Source organism: Aquarana catesbeiana, linkage group LG06, assembly GCF_042186555.1.
Source record: "Aquarana catesbeiana isolate 2022-GZ linkage group LG06, ASM4218655v1, whole genome shotgun sequence".
NCBI lineage: Eukaryota > Metazoa > Chordata > Amphibia > Anura > Ranidae > Aquarana > Aquarana catesbeiana.
This window is the reverse complement of record NC_133329.1, coordinates 263938448-263960777: the sequence shown is the minus strand read 5'-3', so window position 1 is coordinate 263960777 and position 22330 is coordinate 263938448. Positions and strand designations below refer to the sequence as shown.

Genomic DNA, 22330 nt, shown 5'->3' with positions numbered 1-22330 from the left:
TATCTACGTTCAAACGATGAAACAGACAAGGCTTATCAAAGTAACAAAGTTGTTCTGTCTGCTCCACATGGTCCTAGGCTTGGGAGGACATCTCCTGGATCCAACTGGCTTTAAACAGTGCATGGCCAGCTTTACCTAAATGTATGCTACATTTGTCCAACAAGCATGTCATACAGAAAAGAGTGTCCTACGGAGCACAGGAAGATATATCCCAGCTTGTTAAGCTGGGTACACACCAGTAGGTTGAAAGAAAAAACTGTCAGCTCCAGTCGGAGCTACTGTATTAACGATCCGACATTAGTACAGCGATCTCCCCTGCTGAGCTGTTGTGTTCTGACAGGGGGACGGCCCCCACGCCAGAACACTCTGATCTGCGCTCTCAGCCATTTGTTGAGATCGCTAACCAGGAGCTGGTCAGCTGCCGGTTCTCCAGCATGCTCCTCCAACAGAAGCTGACCAAACATCTGGCTTCTGTCGGACCAGCTGCCATACACACGGGCCAAATGTCAGACAGTTTTTATTGATTCAGCTGATGTTGCCTGGCATTCAGCCCCTGTCTACAGTGTTTTAGTCTTGGGGAGTGTGTCACTAGATTAAAGCCGGTGTTCTGTCGAGAAGTGCCCCCCATCGAATAGTGCCTTCACATGCGCAGGACAGAGCCGCACTTCAGCTGATTTGCCGATCAGCTGGAGTGACGTGACCAGGGCGCATGCGCACATCGTAGGAGGCATCTCTCGATGGGAGATACCATTTAACGGCCACAATTTAAACCTATACAAACAGCGGGTGGAGACCGTAATTCTCACATTGTGCCTCGCTGTTGCAGGGCGGCTTTACAGTGTGCTGATGGTCCAGTTTTGCCTGTGTTGCAGGGTGAGTTTGCTGTGTTTGAATGGCTAGTTTTGCCTGTGTGAAAGAGCGGGTTGCTACACAGACAAAATCAGCTCTTTAACACACCCACAAGCCGCTCTCCAGCAGCAGCGATGCACAATCTGAGAACTACGGTCTCCCCAGCTGTTTGTATAGGTTTAAATTGTGCCTGTGAAATGGTATCTCCCATCGAGAGATACCTCCTACGATGTGCGCATGTGCCCTGGTTACGTCAGCCCAGCTGATCTGCAAATCAGCCAGCAGCACTGATTATCATTTTCTGATGGCAGGGAATGTTCCTTACCGTCACAGCAGGAGTGATTCCCCAATCCACCTTGAATGTGTGGATGGAGAAATAGGATCGCTGGTTGAACAAAAAAAATTATTAATGTTTTAGCTGCCTAAGCCCCCTCTTCCCACTGGCATTATTCTGATTTGGCATGTCTAACAACTTTGTCACAGGTTTCTGGGACCCTGAGCAGAGATTCCTCAACCCCAGGACTCTACTTCCACGGTGGGCAGGGAATGAGATTGACCCACCAGCATTCCCAATATTTGTTAGTAAAGCTAGCCATCAAATTTTGGGGCGATAATTACTAAACTGGCACCACCCCGCTCGACAAAAGTAGATTTAAAAACTGACTGAACCAACTTTTATATAATCAATAAAAATAATTTTTTTAAAAATGCTGATCCAGGTAGAAAATTATCTGCCAAACAGTGACTGCATCCTGTCAGATGCAGTCACTGTTGGGGCATTTAACCAGCCTTAAGTGCTTTGGCTGTCAGAGTACAATAGCCACAGTGGAGTTTCCTGCATTCATGCTGTATACAAGCTGAATGAGAGAAATCTACATGTGCATGGCTAGCCTAAAGGTAGGTACAGGCAGATCAAAATTCAGCTGCTTCAGTAGACAGAGGCCGAATTTCATTCCGTGTGTGTGGCCCTTCCCGTTCAACAGAAGTCAATCATTAGAATGACTTCTATTGAATGGCCCTGCTGAAAAAAAATGGGCTGCAGCCACTGATCAGTGTATTCTGACAGCGGAGTCCCACTGTCAGAATACAATGTCCTAGTGAGGAGTAGGATTCCTCCATCAACCTTGCTTGTGTAAATGGGGGAATCTGTTCATTTTTTTTCCCCAGCTGTATACTAAATGTGTATATCCAACATTAGAGAGCAGATGATCTTTCAAATCAAATACATTTTTGTGCATATGAGGTTTTTTTTACAAAACTGAGTTCCTTTGCAGTACACCCAACAAAATATATTAATTTTATTAACTTCTGACACAACTTTGCATAGTATATAGATCCAAATCATCACTTCTTACAATCTAAAGCCACTGTCACAGTCATACAGTCATATAAACACTCTAGGGACAATTTTGTGTGAAAGTTAAGTACCCCTACCAGTACCACTGGAAAAAAAAAAAACAGGACGTCCTGAGAAAACCCATACAAACATAGGAAAAATATACATTGTACTATTTCAAACAAAAAAACAGAACAACTGTCCCAGACATAATGTTTTCCCACAGTAATTAATCATATTCTGTTTTGCTGTATGGAGGAATGAAAAAAGGGATCCGATTAGTTTCTGAGGAGCAACACAAGCTACCTTTGCTAATTCTGCCCTCAGACACTTTTAGAATAATCATTACGGGAGATAGTTGGTCTTTAACATTACAGTATATGTATAAATGTATAGTTAGTAGTTATTTTAAGTACATTTTATTTAGATTTTATGATTTACTGCTCCTTTAAAAAAAGTGCCCTTGCTACTTTCTCAGTTACTAGTGAGTTGCAGCAAAATATCCTTTTGTTCACTCTGATAAGGTGGTATAACCCAATCAAGAAAAGTGAAATCCTATACACCTAGTGAGACCCTTATCAGTGTACAGCAATCCTTTCCATATGGGACAAATGTGTTCTCACATTCCAGTTGCATGCACGAGGAGAATTCAGTACCGAGTAACTTTTTGGTTTATTTGGTAAGGCAGTCTAAAGAGCAAAGTTTAAACATAAAGTAAGTAAAATGCAATAATAAGTTTGCTAAAGTAAAAGGTTTATGAGCCCCAAAAGATGGGAAAGAGGTGGCCGAATGTGAAGGAGAAGCTGAGCATCTGAGCAATCACTGAGCATAAAATAAAGCTGATTGTTTCTCATGGGTTAAAGCACACGTAACGTCAATCCAGGCTTGCATGCACACTAAGACCTCTTTCACACTGGGGCCGCGGCCGCGTGCGCGGTAAAGCGCCGCTGATTTTTATCATTTTATCATTCTATATAAAAGAGCTTGCCTATGGTGGTCCTGATAAGCCTAGCTCTGAGGAAGGGAGAGCGGCCCGAAATGCATCAGTTTTACCCTGGTATGATCCTGCACATGTCTATACACTGTGTGATTTTTATGGCTCAATTACGAGTTGTGTTTTGTGAGTACCCACTTTTTATGGATTTTATTAACCATTAAATTGTCATTGGGAATGCACTAGGTTTGTGTGCCTTCCATTTTGTCTTTTTTGTAGTTTCGATTGGATTACCCATCTGAGGAAAGCAGCATCCACCCAGTCTTGGAATGCCAATGTCCCTGTTGCCCTTGACTTTAGAAGACCCCTTAGTACTTGAAGTGATTGTGTGTCTTTGCGCTTTAACACTGAAAAAAGTGTTAAAAACTCCCATTTTGCAGCACTTTTAAAGCGCTGCCCATTCATTCTGAAGGGTGGGACGTTTTTGGAGTGCTAAATACAGCTCTCCCAAACCACCCCAAAGATGCTGCTTGCAAGTCTTTTTCTAACTTTCCGCCCGAGTGTGAAAAGTCATACTGGAATGAATAGGAGGCGGTTTTTAGGCGCTTAGCAGAGGCTATTTCCTGAAAGACACCCCAGTGTGAAAGGGATCTAAAATACCAGTGGATTTGAGTTTCCTGTTTCTATACCAGTCTTTCTAAACTTCTATACCCAAGTGTAAACCAACTCATATAATTCATTTCAGGTCTCAGAGAACTCCTGCAAGTCATCGGGGGCCAATTAGAAAAATTTCCCTTACATTGATGGTCATAATACCATCGTTACTGAAAGATAAAAAGATCATTGATGTCATGCTGTTGGCTCTGCCAAATTGTCCCTGCCTTTGTTGAGAATGGTTGTTCTATAAAAATATGCACTTATGTGTGTTTGTATGATTAAAGGAAACCTAAGAAAATATGCCACCATTACTTAATTTTCCATTTAAAAATCCCCTGGCTGCTCTGTTGATCAAATGGCTTCAATACATTCATAGAACTGGAATACATATTATTTTATTTAATACAAGGTTGAACCTTCCTGTTCACACTTGCATCCCTTTGAAAGGTTCTGAATGCTCAGGGGGCTGGTGTGTGACCACTGTAATTGGCTGTCACAGTGATCACATGATCAGGAGGCCGTCCTGCCAGCTACCGGTTGTTAGTGGTGACCGAGAGCTGTCTTTGACAGATTTGTCTCTGTGCTGGGAGCAGTGAGCCGGTTGCTGCTCGCAGTGAGTGTGCTTTCAGCACAAAAACATTGGTCGCCCAGTGACACATATATGTATATGTCCATTAGACTGAGCTGCACAAATATCACTAAAACCACATGCATCGCAAATAAGCTTTTTGTGTTCTCTCTTCCAAGATGGTGACTTTCTACCAATGCCAGATGCCCCTCCAATGAGTTTACTACCCCCTATAAATGGGAAGAAGGGACCTGGAAACCAAAGCAGTATGGCAAATTTAAAGGCAACCGATGGCACCAACAACAGCACATTAAGCTCCAAAGGTCAAAGTCTACCCACTGGCATAATTCGTGGATCACTACCTGAAGAGCTGAAAGGTAATAACATAAAATTTGATAGAAATAATTGTGTCATGCATTATCAAATTGAAGTAATAGAATTACAGTCAACACTTTTGTGTTTAATATTCAGCTGTATGAAATGGCCGGAGGGCATAGTCCTTATGAGTTGAATGAAAGTAAATCATGTGCTGTACTTTTCTTTGTTTATGGGATAACATGCTGTACAAGGAAAGGCACACACCTGTTATGCATCTAATTCCAAGCAATTATAACCATGCTTGTTTACAGTGGGAACTAAATGTATTCATATCACTTTCAAGGCATCCGACAAAGTAACATTCAGTTAAGGTGCACCCAGATATCAGATGTCGCCCCAATCCAGATTTTTTCAGGTGACACTCTAATGTCTATGGGGCACCTGCAGGTACTGCCAGATAGACCTGGTTGTGGAAAATATCATCAGACAGGTTATTTATTTGATTGTGTCTATTTAAATCCGTTTGTTTTCTGCTTGATAAATTAGAACCAAAGGAATACTTCCTCCACCCTGCTTTATAAGGTTAAAGTAGATCTAAACCCAACTGCTATCAGTATAGCAGACTCATGGGCGTCCGCAGAAGTTTTTTCGGGGGGGGGGGGGGCATCATTTTAAGGTCACCCATGCTCTGTCCCTTTTTGTCAACATCATGGAGGGGAGGGGCTTGAGTGGGTGGTGCCGGTGCAGCACCAGCTGGATCTACATCTTTCTATCTCACCCAGTAGGTCATCATTTTAGAATTAAAATTATTGCCCTCATTCTGATCTGTGCAGTGATATATGTGTAGAACAAACATAATTTTCCTATCTAGATGACCTAGTACTTGTATTTTTGCTCTGCACCCACAAAGGATCAGCCTGGCCCCTGAGTGTCAATGTGTGGACACCTTGCTCCAGGGGAGGCACTAGCCCATGAGCAGACTGTATAAGTCATTTTCAATCTCTATCATTTTGAAGCTTCAATAAAATAATACTTGGTGATTACCTGGTGAAGGTTCTTTAGGGGGTTTATGTTATGTGCTCAATTGTTCTCTTGCTTTGTGACATTCACTTACTGTGAAGACTACAATAGGCCATGGCAGTGCTCATTGCATAGGCATGGTTCGCCATTGTCACCATCAGTAGGCATACTCTGGCCAGTGACATGCAGCTGCCTATGAAGCACATGCATGTAGTCAGAAAATAACTGCAAATAGGTGAGAGAAACTACTAAAAAATAAACATAACAATTGTTTATTGTATACAATGCATTAACAAACTAGGGTTTAGATCTACTTTAAAGTGATCCTGTGACCATAAGGTCACAGCATTATTGCTCATAACGTCACCTGTAAAAAAATAAAAGTTTCAAACACCTCTGCTCATACCTTTCCAGCTGCTGCATTTATTCAATACTTTGGGACATGTAGAAAACCTGCTTCCCCAGCAACAATGTGGTTCCTCTTATCAGCTTGTAGGTCACTGTAGGATACAGCAGCTGGAACCACAGCAAACGGTGAGGAAAGCAAGTATTTGACTAATTTGATGGTTGAATACTTGTAACAGCTAGGGATCAGAGATATGGTGACTTTTGAATATATGGGCCACTGGAAAAGTAAGTTTTTTCACTTTTACAGGTGGCATTATAAGTAAAGGTGACCCTGTGATAACAGATTCACTTTAAAGTGGAACTTCAGGAAAACATGTTTTTTTGCCATGTGCTGGCTCCAGCTTAGTTACCTCCGATTCTTGGTATACTATATCCAGTGGGTTTCTGGGAATGCTAAAAATCTTCATTGTAGTATGACACATATCACTGTGAACATTAATCTTCTGCCTCAGCTGCTGTAAGATTGTAGGCAGGTTAAATTGGGACCCACTAGGTGGCCCACTTAAGAGTGCTACCCTTTTAAATCCTTCCAGGAAGGAGAGCGAGTTCACTTCCTGCCTGGCAGGATCTCTTATATAGCATGGGAGGAGTTAGCTGAGAGGGGTAGGTGACTGGCCACCGGAAGGAGTGCCAAGAAGGGGAGCAACATCTAGAAGCAGAGATTTTATCCTTTCCTTTTCTCTGAAGGGGTTCCCCTGAAGATTGGCACAAGGGATACCTCATCAGCCAGATGAGACTAATGCCTGCTTTTGGAGAGAATCATTGTGTTTGAATTGTGTTTGACCCAAGGCCTGGTTGACTGTTATACAATACATTTAATGTTACAATATATTTAATGTTAGGGGTGCTCTGGCTGCCACTGTGACCACAAAGAGGCAGGCTGATGCCCGCTAACAAGTTCCTCTGCTCTTACAGTGATGATAGGGAGCTGCTTGTTCCTCAACTCTATTCAGAAAACATTACTTTTACTGAATACTAGGCTTCCTCCGACTGGACAAGAGGAGGGGAGGATGACTGTCAAGATCTCTACCTCGTGCATTCAGAGAAAGCCTTGTATTCTGTGAAAAGAACACAACTCCTCTTCAACGAAGAGTTGAAGAGCGAGCAACACCCTATCATTACTGGATGAGCAGCCAAACTTACAGCAGCTGAGCCACAAGATCAAAGCCAACAGTGATATGTGGCTTAATATAAAAATATTTTTGGAATCCTCAGTAACTCTTTGGACCTGCAGTATACCATGAACTAAGGTAACTAAGCTGGACGCAGCATGTGGAATTTTTTTCCTCTAGTTCCACGTTTACCCTCTCCAGGATAATAAATGTTCCTCTCCTGGATCAGTGGTACCCCACACTGGAACTAGTGGCAAGGAGGGACTTGGACAAGGAAGAGTAAGGAAGAGAAAAGGCCACCAGTATGGATATGGGGGGGGGGGGTTTGCGTGAAAAAAAAAATAGCTTTTGCCCATAGTGGGGTTTTAAGCACAAAACATCTAATATTCATCTATTCACATATTATCATGTTTTCCAGCCAGGTTAAGACCAGTAACACAAAAAAATGTTCTGCGTAAAAATTAATCTAAGCAGAAGGGTGTCGTGTTGGGTGGCAGAGATTGTGAGGCTACTGGCTCCGTTTATAGAAATACAGTTCTAACACTGGCTATACACTATAAGAATTTCATTCTAAGATTTTTGTTTAAGAACATATGTTAGATTTTCAAATGATTAGTGAGGTCAAATCGACCTTTATTTTCTACCAAAATGATGAGCAGGGTGGAAATTTTTTCTCAAACAAATTCATTTCTAACAGCGTAAGTGGTTTCCATTTGGGAAATTACAATAATTTCAAAATCAAATGTTAAAAGCAAACATAATTTTGACGTATTTTTGAACGACCTTCATCCAGTCATCAAACGCACACAGAATTTTTGTATGAATGTTTATGTAAACATTCATTTGAAAATCTAATGGTAAATAGCCAACTTGAATGTGTGCTACACTTCACTACACTACACTTCACTAAACTAAACTAAACTCATCCGCTTGGTTTTGCACTCTACATTTAAAAAGTGCCTACTACTATACCATAAGGATTCTACATTCTGCAGCTTATCTTCCCTAGGGCCTGTTTTTTTTCCTGTGAGATAAGGATGGAGATTCCCCTGACCTTTATGTGACTGATACATAAATAGAAGGATTAACACACTCTGACCAGATTAATGATTACCTACCTGACCCACTGACTCTGAGGTGACACAGTGTCAGGCTACTATGGCAAATAGGACACAATAGATGTCAGAATGCAGTGACCAACAATTTGAAGTATTTACAAGCTGGTAATATACTTATGCAGAAAATATACTATTCATATTGGTTAAAAATAGACCCTGCAATTAACAAAATATGATAGCGTTGTACAGAGATCGAAGCAGAAAATCCAAATTTCAGGTATATGTCTAGTTCAAATTAAAGTATATTCTTGACTGTTAGAAAAAAAAGTGTATCCAAACTCAAAAACAGAAAAATTAATATGCTACAATTTATCAGGCCTCAGATGTGGTGGTGGAATTAGTTTTATTTATTTTATTCAGACTTTTATCCATTTCTTTTTACCTGGTAATTCTGCAAATAACACACTTTCTGTCCCTGGGTGGTACAGTCACTCCTTCACTGCATCTATGGAGGGAGCCATAGTTGTTACCCAGACTGGACTACAAATATGTCTGCTTTTGACATCTCCATTGTATGCAATTATTTAATGCACTGCTGCAAATGGTGGGTGCGACCAAATTGTGCTAACAGTGGGAGGAGCTTAAAGGGTAGTGGTTAACCACTTAAGGACTAGCCGCCGTCATTGTACTGCTCTCCAGCGCGAATCGACGGAGGTGTACGTCGGCCACTTTAAGAGCGATAGGGGGCATGGTGCTGGAGCCGATGCGTGTGGCCAGCGGCCGCTATGTCCGCCAGCATTCACCCGCGATCACTCCACAGAGAGCCAGAATGGGGATCTGTCAATGTAAACAGACAGATCCCCGTTCTGACAGGGGAGTAGAGAGAGAGATCTGTTGTTCCTAGTGATCAGGAACAGCGATCCCTCTCCTTCTCCAGTCAGTCCCCTCCCCCCACAGTTGGAAACACCTCCCAGGGAACACATTTAACCCCTTAATCACCCCCTAGTGTTAACCCCTTCCCTGCCAGTGACTTTGACACAATAATCAGTGCATTTTTATAGCAATGATTGCTGTATAAATGTTAATGGTCCCAAAAAAGTGTCGAAAGTGTCTGATCTGTCCACCGCAATGTCGCAGTCCTGCTAAAAATCGCAGATCGCTGCCATTACTAGTAAACAAAAAAAATAATAAAAATGCCATGAATCTATCCCCTATTTTGTAGACGCTATAACTTTTGTGCAGACCAATCAATTTACGCTTATTGCGATTTTTTTTTTATCAAGAATATACAGAAGAATACATATTGGCCTAAACTGATAAAGAAATTTTTTTTTTTTGGATATTTATTATTGCAAAAAGTAAAAAAAATATATATTTTTTTTCAAAATTGGCGCTCTTTTTTTGTTTATAGTGCAAAAAAGAAAAAATGCAGAGATGATCAAATACCACCAAAAGAAAGCTCTATTTGTGGGAAAAAAGGACATCACTTTTGTTTGGGTACAGCGTCGCACAACCACGAATTGTCAGTTAAAGCGACGCAGTGCCGAATCAAAAAAAATGGCCTGGTCATTAAAGGGGCAAATCCTTCCGGTTCTAAAGTGGTTGAAAAAAAGTAAGCTTACTCACTGTATACCTGTATACATGGCGCACACATGCTACAGGGCTTGTACCCCAAAAATGTGCTTTATTTTACTGTGCCACAAGCAACTAAGACACACATAAACATCAGCACAATATTTTTTTAATGCGATTTTCATCAAAATACTTTTTTGTACACAAAATATGAACAGAGAGCTAACAGTTTTTCTGAACCTCCTTAAAAGAGGAACTTGATTAAAACAGTCAAGGACCAGCAACTGTTGAGACAGACAACACTTTGTTCAGTAGTATGTAATGTACAATATCATAAAAATAGCATACAGCTCAGGAGTATGTAATGTACAACAAAGTGTATCTAATGCAGGGGCCAGAAGTGTGTTAGGAATATGTAACACACTGTGTGCAGGGGGTAGTACTCCGTAATGCATAGAGCCCATGGGTCTGTAATGCACAGAGTGTAGGGGTTGGGAGTAAGTAATAAACAGAGCGCGGGAGTTAGAAGTAAGTACAGTAGCGCACATAGTGCAGGGGCATATAGCGCAAGAATCTGAAGGTAAGTAACATATAGCTGAAAGAGGGCCCAGCTGTTTTCCATTTGACAAAAGCTGCAATTTGACCGTTCAGTACTTCAAAATTATTCATATCCCAATTTTCTGGTACAACATACTGTAAGTTGCAGTTGTTGCTATAATGCTAATTACCTAGTAACAGTAACCTAATTACCTAATTGCATAGAAACGTTTTTTTTTTTCCTGAAATGAAAGGCACACCCTTCAATAAATAGAATAAAGATCTATTTCACTCAGTTCAAACCACTGATTTACTTGATTTTGACATACCTGTCCCATAGTAAGTGGAGTGGAATACTTTTAACTACAAATTTGAAAACTGTTACATCATCTTATTACACAATGTAAATGCAGTATAATATAAGCTGGAATTCAAATCATGCTCCCAAGATGATACATAAATATAAGTGTTGTAGATGTGTATGCAGGTTTTACTATCTATACAAGAGAGGACTACATATATTTGGTACAAACATTAAAAAATCTGAAAACTTTAATTATAGTTGTAAGACAAAAAGCTACATCAATTTTGATTTGCTAATTCTCATAATATGTGACAAAAATGTTATCATATAATACTATTGTATTCTTTTTTTTAGAGTGCTGTAAAGGTGGCTCTGTGGGCAGTCTAATAATGAATCCTAATGGGGAAATTGTCTGCCTCTCCCTAATGGGGGCAACACGAGATACAGATATTCCCATTCGTTTTGACTTCATTCCTGAAGAAGATGTAGAAGGTAAACTGTTGTTATAGAATGTGATTTTCATTCATTATTTGCATTATAATAATTTGCTGAATGCTTTATTAAATGATAACATTAAAAACATTTTTTATTATATACCGCACAGACAGACAGCTTGGCACAATGACTTAAAATGTGTGGATTAGGCTGGTGTCTGACTGCTTCTACTTTCCTAAATACGTACTGTTATCTTGGCACAAAAAAGTGGGGAGAGCCCCACAGGAGTTCTAGAGAGAGGAATGGAATGAGGCACCCGCAATCTACCCTTAGTAATACATTTGAATCAATAAAAATGTCACAAAAATCACACAAATATATCAGAATCACAGACTATACACTTTTTATGACAAGTTAACGTACTGTTGTCTACATAGTTTCATAAAATCAGTTGAAATGAATGACTGATGATTGAATAATAGCAAAGAACAGAAAATCTGTTCCAATGAATTTGGTCAAAATCAGGTATACAGTAATTTAGCACTTTGCATGCTAATCTAGAAACAAGCAACTTGTTCTTTTTCTATAAAGAAAACTGGGCACCAGTCTGGTTTTTAGTGTCCCCGGCCAGTGACTGAAGGTGTCAGTGCATGTGCTTGTTGCTTATTTGCTTCCTTGCTTGCTGTTTAATATTCTGATGATTTGTCAGACAAAAATGACAATGACTCCTTCTCATTCAACTATCTGTCTTTTGGAATACACAGATGAGCAGTTGCAGCCATTGGCTGCAAGCGCTGATTGAACGTTGGTTTTCCATCATGACCGTGCGACAGAAGCCTGACATAAGACCGGCTTCTGCTGAACAGACAGCAGTACACACAGACCGATTCCTGCTGAACCAGATGATTTTTGGTCTGTGTATACCCTGCTTTACACTGAGCTAATGAGGTAATAAAGTACAGTCACAGTGCTGCTCCCCTTAGCACAAAACACAGTACAGAGGATGATAGAAGCACAATGTACAGTAAATGTAATGAGCAAATATGACAGACTGTGCAAAAGTTTCGGGCACTTGTGAAAAATGCTGTAAAGTCAGAATTCTTTCAAAAATAATAAAAATCAATGTTTTTATTTATCAATCAAATCAATGGCATAAACAAAAGCAAACTACGTAAATCAAATCAATATTTGGTGCATCCAGCCTTTTCCTTTAAAACAGCTTCAATTCTCCTAGGTACACTTATACATGGTTCTTTAATCAGCAGGTAGGTTGTTACATACATTTGGGAAAACTAAATACAGCTCTGCGGATTAAAGCTATTTCAGTTTTTCTGTCTTTAATTGTAATTCCAAAAAATTCAATGATGTTTAGATCTGTGCTCTGTGGGGACAATACCATCTCATCTAGGATGCCTTGTTCTTCTTTTTGCTGAAAAAAGTTTTGTGGTTTCAGGTGTAGGTTCGGGGTCAATGTCAAGCTGCAGAATGTATCTGAGACTGGTCAGACACCTCAGTGTTGATGTTGTATGATAGATAAGTATCTGTCTGTACTTTTCAGCAATAAAGAGACCATTCATTTTTGCCTGATACTAAATTCCATTTGCAGAAATGCATCCCCAAACCTGCAAGGAAACTCCACCATGCTTCACAACCTGCAGGCATTCATCCTTGTACCACTCTCCAGGCTTTCAAGGAACAAACTGCCTTTTGTTACAGTCAGCTGTTAATGCCACAGTTAATAGCGCTAAAAGCTTTGGCCAGAGCTGCTAAATTAGACTGAGGATTATGATGAAATAGGAGCAAAAAAAAGAAGTAAAAATTAGCATTGAACCTTCTTTGAAGCATAGCTGATATAGTGTGGTCTGTGGATCCTAAAAGTAAGCAGTTTGTCTAACTAAGAAGACTTTGGTTACACACACGAATGGGGACAACACAGTGGAAGCTTGAAGGCTGCAAATTCGCATAAAGGAGCCTAAAAAGATATTAATACTACATGAAAATGGTACAAAACTTTTAGGCCTCGTGCACACTAGACGTTTTTGGACGTTTTTACAGCAGCTGTTTTTTGGCTGTAGATGTTTTTTTCTACAGTCATTAAACTCTCCATCATGTTATCCTATGTGTCCATGCACACATAGGCTGTTATCAGCAGTTTTGGGCAGTGGCTTTTTGAGCAGTAAAAAGAACCCCAAAACTAGTGGGTCCCGAGAGAAGTATTTCAGCTGTAAAAATGTTCTAACACTGATAAACGCTGATAAATGTTGATAAATGCTCAAAAAACGTCGCTCACCAGCATTTAATGTTTTTGATCCGTTGGGGAAAAAAAAAAAAAAAAATTCTAAGAAATAAAAAATGCTATTGCAAAAATGTTGAAAAAAGTTGAAAAACTCACTGCAAAGCTACTGAAGTTTTGATAACATTATTTTAACGTCCAGTGTGCATGAGACCTTAAAGTGTTAAAGCGGGGTTCCACGCAAATTTTGAACAATATCTGTATGTATTCTCTTCCTTGCCTAGATGCTGACATGCCGTTTAAAAAAATTTAAATCGCCGTAATTACCTTTTATTTTTCTATTCTTCTTTGCACTTCCTGGTTCTCCTCCCATGGGAGTAGGCGTGTTTCTAGCCTGTCCCAGACTCCTGGGAGCTAGTCTCAGGCTTCCCAGGATGCCACTGAGCATGTGCGGGAACGAGTGGTGAATGCTGGGAGCACAGCATTCACCACATCCAGGAAATAAATGCTTGTGGGCTTCAAATGCCCACAATGAAGATGGAAACCGCCTGCAGTGAATAATAGTTATTCTTTCCGACGAAATCTGACACAGGCGGACATATTACGCACAATATGTGAGTATGTAATGCTGAGAAGAAAAGTTTGTGAATGAACTCAAAAAAAAAAAAAACCATAGATAGGTGGACCCCCGCTTTAAGTTGTGTTGTGTGGATAGCCAAAGGTTTGTGTCCCTGAACAAACTGTCCCAATGAATAATCAAGGCACATTAGGGCTGCATTTATCAAGCTTTGCAATCATTATGCAGCCACTTAAAATATTCTCTTAAGCTTAGAGATCTTTATCTTGGGCATAAAGTGGTTTAAATATGACCATAGAAGGTGTGGCTATTTCACATCATGTTCTGTCAACCCAATGATCCGGTCCAGAATAAGAGCCAAAGAACAGCTGGATCTACTGGTATATGGACAACCTTAGATACAGCATGTCTAACATCTGGTAGAAAGCATTTTTTTTTTACTACACAGCTTTTACTTTAGTATTTTGTCTTACAAGATCCTGATAGATGATGAAAAGCATTTACATATGACATAATAGCTCTCACATGAAACATCTGTCTGTTTCTTATGGTATTAAATCAAACCACAATAACAGGGGCCTCCTGTTATTAACAGTCACAAGGAAGTGAAATGTATTAATTATTTATATGTCAATCCTCTGAAACCTGTGGCCTATCCAATATGCTCCTGACCCTTGTGACAGTAGAGGGGTTAAGAGAAGAGAGGCGGATTTGGGGGAGCTGCTGACAAGTACAGATGTAGAAACATGTGTGATCCATTTATAGAACTTCCACTCATTGGGTGGGCCAGTGCTGCTTCTTCTAGTGTAACAGAAATAACTCTTTCATTATACATGTAGTTGTATTTGCACATTTGAGTTTACCTACAAATACAACCTATACAAAAACAAGACAGCATGTGAGCCAAACAGAAGCCATTTTGTCTTGGCATGTCTCAACAACCACAACACATCTCTCTATACATATACAGCATTGTTTGCAGTCTAGACAGATTTTGACAACCAACTGGAAACTGAAATATTATTAAGCAAGACTTCCTCTGGCACTTCGAGTCAAGAAGAAAGAAAGGGTTGGAAAATGAAGTCCCATAGACACTAAAGGGCTGTTGTGCTGTCAGTTATTAATACTAATTACTGAGCCACAGGGGACATTATTTAAAACTGTCCTCATATTTTAAATGAGAAATTGAATGGACAGGCAGCCCCTCCTTCCCCACAAATTCTCGCCAACCCCCAGTTTATTTCATCTACTCATCGGCTCCAGACTAAATCAATAGTCCACACTCACAGACTTGACTCCAGCGCACTGTGATTGTCAGGAAGAAAAACAAACCTCGCTGACAAAGGTCTCAGCAGAGTGCAAAGAATACAAGACAAGGTGGATGTCAAACAGATGTCCAGTGCTGTTGACAAGGAAATAAAAAAACAAAAATATTGAGGAGTTTTTCTAAATAATAAAATTATTTTTGTATCCTGCCAGTGATTTAGGCCATAGTGGTCGTGCATGGCCGATTGTCATGCAACAGATGTAGGCATCATTTGTTATAACCAGGCAGTGTATGTTGTTACACCTCGGTAATTATAAGCTCCTATAAGCACTGGAGATGCTATTTATCATTAAGAAAGAGGGATTTCACAGAATGAAATGAAACCATTTGCTCCCCTTATGGGCAGTGTGCCACATCTAAATGTCAGACCAATTAGAGAGAAATTTTGCAATTGAACTTGGCAGGACTGCAGTCTAGAGAAGGACAAGCAAGCACAGTGCCTTGAAAAAGTATTCATACCCTTGAAATTTTCCATATTTTGTCATGTCACAACCAAAACCATAAATGTATTTTATTGAGATTTTATGTGATAGCGTTAGACCAACACAAAGTGGCACATACATGTGAAGTGGAAGGAAAATGATAAATGGTTTTCCAAACTTTTTACAAATAAATATTTGAAAAGTGTGGTATACATTTGTATTCAGCCCCCCTGATTCAATGCTTTGTAGAACCACCTTTCACTGCAGTTACAGCTGCAAGTCTTTTTGGGGATGTCTCTACCAGCTTTGCACATCTAGAGAGTGACATTTTTGCCCATTCTCCTTTGCAAAATAGCTCAAGCTCTGTCAGATTGGATGGAGAGCATCTGTGAACAGCAATTTTCAAGTCTTGCCAAAGATTCTCAATTGGATTTAGGTCTGGACTTTGACTGGGCCATTCTAACACATGAATATGCTTTGGTCTAAACCATTCGATTGTAGCTCTGGTTGTATATTTAGGGTCGTTGTCCTGCTGGAAGGTGGACCTCTGCCCCAGTCTCAAGTCTTTTGTAGACTCTAACAGGTTTTCTTCTATAATTGCCCTGTATTTGGCTCAATCCATCCTCCCATCAACTCTGACCTGCTTACCTCTCCCTGCTGAAGAAAAGCATCCCCACAACATGATGCTGCCACCACCATGCTTCACGGTGGGATGGTGTGTTCAGGGTGATGTACAGCATTAGTTTTCCGCCACACAAAGCGTTTTGCTTTTAAGCCAAAAAGATACATTCTGGTCTCATCTGACCAGAGCACCTTCTTCCATATGTTTGCTGTGTCCCCCACATGGCTTCTCGCAGACTGCAAACGGGACTTCTTATGGCTTTCTTTCAACAATGGCTTTCTTCTTGCCACTCTTCCATAAAGTCCAGATTTGTGTAGTGCACGACTAATAGTTGTCAGCTGGGAGAATCTGTCCACAGGAGCTGTGGATCTCTGAAGCTCCTCCAGAGTTACCATGGGCCTCTTCTCTGATTGATGTTCTCCTTGCTTGGCCTGTCAGATTAGGTGGACGGCCATGTCTTGGTAGGTTTGCAGTTGTGCCATACTCTTTCAATTTTTGGATGGATTGAACAGTGCTCCGTGAGATGTTCAAAGCTTGGGATATTTTTTTATAACCTAACCCTGCTTTAAACTTCTCCACAACTTTATGCCTGACCTGTCTGGTGCGTTCCTGGGTCTTCATGATGCTGTTTGTTCACGAAGGTTCTCTAACAAATCTCTGAGAGCTTCACAAAACATCTGTATTTATACTAAGATTAAATTATACACAGGTGGACTCTATTTACTAATTAGGTGACTTCTGAATGCAATTGGTTCCATTAGATTTTAGTTAGGGGTGTCAGCGTAAAGGGGGCTGAATACAAATGCACGCCACGCATTTCATATATTTATTTGTAAAAAGTTTGGAAAACCATTTATCATTTTCCTTCCACTTCACAATTATGTGCCACTTTGTTGGTCCATCACATAAAATCCCAATAAAACACATTTACAATTTTGGTTGTAACAAAACAAAATGTGAAAAATTTCAAGGTGTATGAATAATTTTTCAAGGCACTGTATGTGTGTTCATCACAAACTGAAAGCTTAAACAAAAAAAATGTTGCGCTGCTGAATTAAATGATAGGTGTCACTGTAAATCATAGGTGCTACACAACCCACAATAAAAATAAATACATAAATTAAATAAATAGAAATGCCAAAATTCATATTAACACAAAAACATTCAGTCTTTGAATAGTGAAAAAAAGAGTCCCCAAACAGTTCCAATCCAGTCTATTGAAAATGTGTGCATCCACAATATGATCCTCCTACTGGTAAGTGAACCCACAATTCCAGTGCTGTAAGGCTTCTTATAAATCAATGTGCATCACCTCAAACTTAATTCACAATGGACCCTCACCTTAAGGTATTGACCTATAAGTTATAATAGGTCAGTAAGCACTTCCCCCACTTCCTGGGCATGATAACAATGGCCTCTCAATGGTTCTGGAAACCACGCTCTCATCCACTGCTCACATAGTGTGCCCGTCTCTTTAAAAGTCTGCTTCAATGTTGTTAATACTCTGTGTGGTGAACTCAAAGCCACATAGAAGCCACCATAGTGTAGTAATTCATAGTCCCCATAATGTTTAATTAAATTGCACTCACCTGTTAAAATCAATTTGCCTGCAATATGTAACAGACAGTCTCTCAGAATATTATACTAAGCGTCCTTCTACACCTCCGGTATCCCGGCTCTGGTGTCACCTGGCTCCTCCCCAAGCATATTATCACTGATCACGTGACTTCATCAGGTGTCCCCTGCATGGAAAAAGATCCATCCTTTCTCTGTACGCCACATAGAACACATACAACAAATAGTATGGGCCCTCAATCAATTTAAAATTTACATGGGAAGTACATAGGAAAGCCTATTAATGACACATACAACACAACATTTCTAGCACTCTGCCCTCCAGATAGAGAACCTGTCTAATCCATTTCTAGTTTTAAGAGGTTTGAGTTGCATACATTTACAGATACCGTACATAAGGAAGCTATACACTATGTCAAGGCATCTTGTGCAGTCTAACTTTAATTAATGAAAAGGTTAACAATAGAACATACACCAATCAGCTATAACTTTATGACGACCCACCTAATATTGAGTATAGGTCTCTGTTTTGCCCAATAAGACATGGATGACTGAAGGTATGCTGTGGTATCTGGCACCAAGCAATCAGTAGGAGATCCTTTAAGTCCTGTAAGTTGCAAGATGGATTGGACTTGTTTTTCCAGCACATCCCAAAGATGCTCAACTGGAAGGAGATCTGGCGAATTAGGAGGTCAAATCAACATCTCAAACTCATTGTTTTTCCTCAAAACATTCTTGAACCTATTTTGCAGTGTGACAGGGTGCATTATCCTGCTGAAAGAGGCCACTGTCATCAAGGAATACTGTTTTCATGTAGAGGTGTACTTGGTCAGCAACAAGGTTAAGGTAGGTTGTACATGTCAAGTAACATCCACATAAATGGCAGAACACAAGGTTTCCCAGCAGAAAATTGCTCAAACCATCACATTTCCTCCTGCCCCCTGGCTTGCATTCTTCCCATACTGCCTATTGGTGTCATCTCTCCCCCATGCGTGTGAAGAGATGACACCAGTAGGCAGTATGTATGGGAAGAATGCCCATTTTTTTCTGCTTTCAACACATCAACTTTAAGGACAACATGTTTATTTGTTGCCTAAATCCCATTGATTTTCAGATGCCATTGTAATGAGATAATCAATGTTATTCACTTACTGTAACCTGTAACCAAGCATGCATACAATTTAAAATCTCAAACCTGTCTGTGATGCAAGCACATGAAACAACCTGGGTTTGCTATACAAATCTGTAGATTTCACATGTACACGTAACAATAGAGACAGAATTAATGGTTCCAAAAACTCTCTAGAATATCTGAAAAGATATGGAGACCTTCAGATCATATCTGTGTTACTTCCCAACACATTTTTGATGTTGTGTTTTATTTCTTGCACAATTCTGTTTTTATTACAACTTATTATATGAAGCTTTGCCAAGTTTGGGTAAGTACTGACTTAGAGCTATAGCTGACACTACAAACCATGGCATTCCCTTACAATCTATAGCTTGCAGCAGTTGATGGAACTGACATGTACACTAGCTGTAGTGTCAAGGATGGCTTGTTAGATAATAAAATGTATGTCAGTCAGTAAAGAAAGGGAAGGCTTGTAAAAAGCTTTTATGTTAATAGGCTAATTTGCAAACGACTGATAACTGTGAGATGTAATAAACTCAAATTTATTTTATGGCACTTGTCACCATTGTGCTAGCTAACAAGTCTTTATTTACCACGTACACAATAAGACTTCTAATTGCAATGCTGTGTTGGGTGCAGAATTGCTTTTTACCTAATTTTCTAACCTAATTTATTAATTACATCTTTGTTATGTAACACCCAATTAGTTTCACTAGAAAAAGAACTGAAGAAGAGTTATTGGGTGGATAACTACTAATGTGAGCCTTAATAATCACCAAGTTATACACTGTAATAGATGAAATGATTGACACAATTCTGCACTCTTCTTGCTTACCTAAACTTGCCCATACATGTAATGATTATGGGGATCCTGTATTACATTTTAGTAAGTCAAAAGTACTGTATCACTTTATAACTGAGGTCTGGCTATCCCCTGCCTTCATGGCTAAGCTCCACCAACTGCTATCTTTCTAACCAGGACAAAAGGTATTTGACTAACTGATTGAAAGGAAAATGTTCAGGTCCACATCCCTAATACAATATATAAAAACAAATTTCTTCAAAGGTGGGACTTTAAAGGACCATGAACACTCAAAAAATGAAAATTATATGTAAAACAGTACAAATTTATTATAAAAGATAAATGACATTATACAACATGGGTAAAATTGAAACACATGATGACAGAAAACAGTCCAAGAAAATGGATAAATGGAAGTAACCCAAACCAACTGTCAAGGAGACAGGTAAAATCTAGCGCGTTTCTAGCGTCCCTTAAACATAGATCGCATTTCCAGATACATGGTCAGTCACATTCAGCTCCGTGCTGCTCCGTGCTGCTCCGTGCTGCTGCTAGTTCACTCTCATGCAAACCGCACACTACCGAGAGCGTCACAGGCTACTTCTCCCAACTTCTCCCTACTTCTCCCTACTTGGGAGAAGTAGCCTGTGACGCTCTCGGTAGTGTGCGGTTTGCATGAGAGTGAACTAGCAGCAGCACGGAGCAGCACGGAGCTGAATGTGACTGACCATATATCTGGAAATGCGATCTATGTTTAAGGGATCGTGTGAGTGAAAATAAGTGGTTCTTTGTATTATTTATACTCTGGCCGATATTTGCGCAATGGTATCTTTTGCCAATTTTATGTTTCATATGGGGAAGGACTATTAGAAGCTGGTAAATTACCGATCTATCCCGGCGGATGAACGGGATTGAGCCTATCCACCGCTAATCCATCCAAACACAGACTCACAAAGCCCGGGTTTAAAGAGAAGAGGAGGTATCATTTTGATTCTAATTAGAGGACTAATTACAATCATTATTTGAGGTGTACTTTTATCAAAATTTTACAAGATCACAGTTTTTTATATTAATATTCACTGGAAGAAGGTCCCGGAGGTGTGTTTATTAAGGGAACCTTATATGTAGGTTCAGAACACATTGAATATTTATTATTTCTTCATATGTGTTTAAGTTATAATATTTTAAGGTTTCACTGCTTATTGTTTAAAACAAGTCTTTATACAATGTATTCACTTAATTTAGAAGTATTTTGCAAGTACAAGATGTAGTATGATATCAATTGGATAATACGAGCGCATCACTTTATTTATTCATTTATATACAAATTGTGGGGTGTCACTGATTGATTGCAGCTGTATTATTTGATTTTTATTTATTTATTCTCACAATTCATATATTAGTATTTTCCACTTCAGCGCTTTAGTAACTATATCACTGTGTATGTAATACCTTGATAATTACATCTGTTATACCCTCCACAATTGAGTTTTATAAATGAGTAAATAATCAGAGTTCAGACCATCTTTGGTGGCCTGTTTTGCCCATAAAACTCATGCATGCTGATTTCCCAGTATTGCATTGCTGCAAACAGAAGGTTTCGTTTTTTAAATTGCTTTTTAAAATTCCATGTAAAAATGTTGTAGGCAGATGCAAGGCTAATCTCTCTTTCAACAGATGTATAGCTGCAATTTATTTCTGAAAATGATTGAAAGAAAACAATCTAACTATGTGTATAGGAACTGTTTATTGACACGATTTCACAGAGGTACAATGATTTGTTCAAAAAAAACAATGACCCACATATGGTCAGCTTTGAACATTCTGTTTTCATTCAGCTAACCCAGCACAGCGGAGCCTCATGAAAGCTCAGGAGGCCAGACCTTATGTGCACTGAGCATTAATTGTTCAAAATGTGTAATCAGTGTTATATGAATGATGTCAGTTCAGTGTGAGTTTAATTTAGACATTTTTCCATTAAAACACATCTTATCTGTGTGCCTTCTAGATTGCCTCCCAATGGAATCTGCAGGTCAGGAAGAACAATGGTCTGGCAGCCAAAGGGATTCAGAAAAAGGTAACTGGGTATCAGGAAAGTGGTTTCAACCATTGATAACTAGTGGAGCTGACACAATGACACATTGTTTATGGGTGCACTACTGTTTGATAACACTTTTGTGAGTTGTAATGTCGTAAAATCTACTCAGTTGTGTAATTGCTAATAAGTCAATGACTAGGTTACTGTTTAAAGTGTGAAGTGGCAGCTAATAAAATATATAGCACAGATATGCAGTGGCTTGTGCTTTCAAGTTTTGTATAGTATTCTTCCAGCTAGTGATATCTCATTTGAGAGTAATTTTGTATTGTGCTGAAGCTCCACTCTTGTAGTTTTGGTTTGAGTTTTGTAGATACTAAACTTTTCCCCTTTCTGCATTCAGTGCTGCTGTTTGACCAGTGATATGGAAGGTCCTCTTTGAATACAACAACACTGTATAGTTACTAAGTCAGTATAGCTGTATAGGTACCATTAAA

The 22330-nt window shown here is 39.5% G+C and overlaps 1 protein-coding gene across 4 annotated transcripts in view; it reads left to right on the top strand.

Annotated features, from left to right (window-relative positions):
• KIAA2012 (KIAA2012 ortholog) overlaps nt 1-22330 on the top strand; it is a 313387-nt gene that overhangs the window by 158258 nt on the left and 132799 nt on the right. For all 4 annotated transcript variants that reach the window (XM_073633290.1, XM_073633291.1, XM_073633292.1 and 1 more), the window contains exons 10-12: nt 4524-4721; nt 11028-11165; nt 21807-21875. In XM_073633290.1, coding sequence (XP_073489391.1) covers nt 4524-4721; nt 11028-11165; nt 21807-21875 — 405 coding nt within the window. The remainder of the gene's footprint in view (nt 1-4523; nt 4722-11027; nt 11166-21806; nt 21876-22330) is intronic.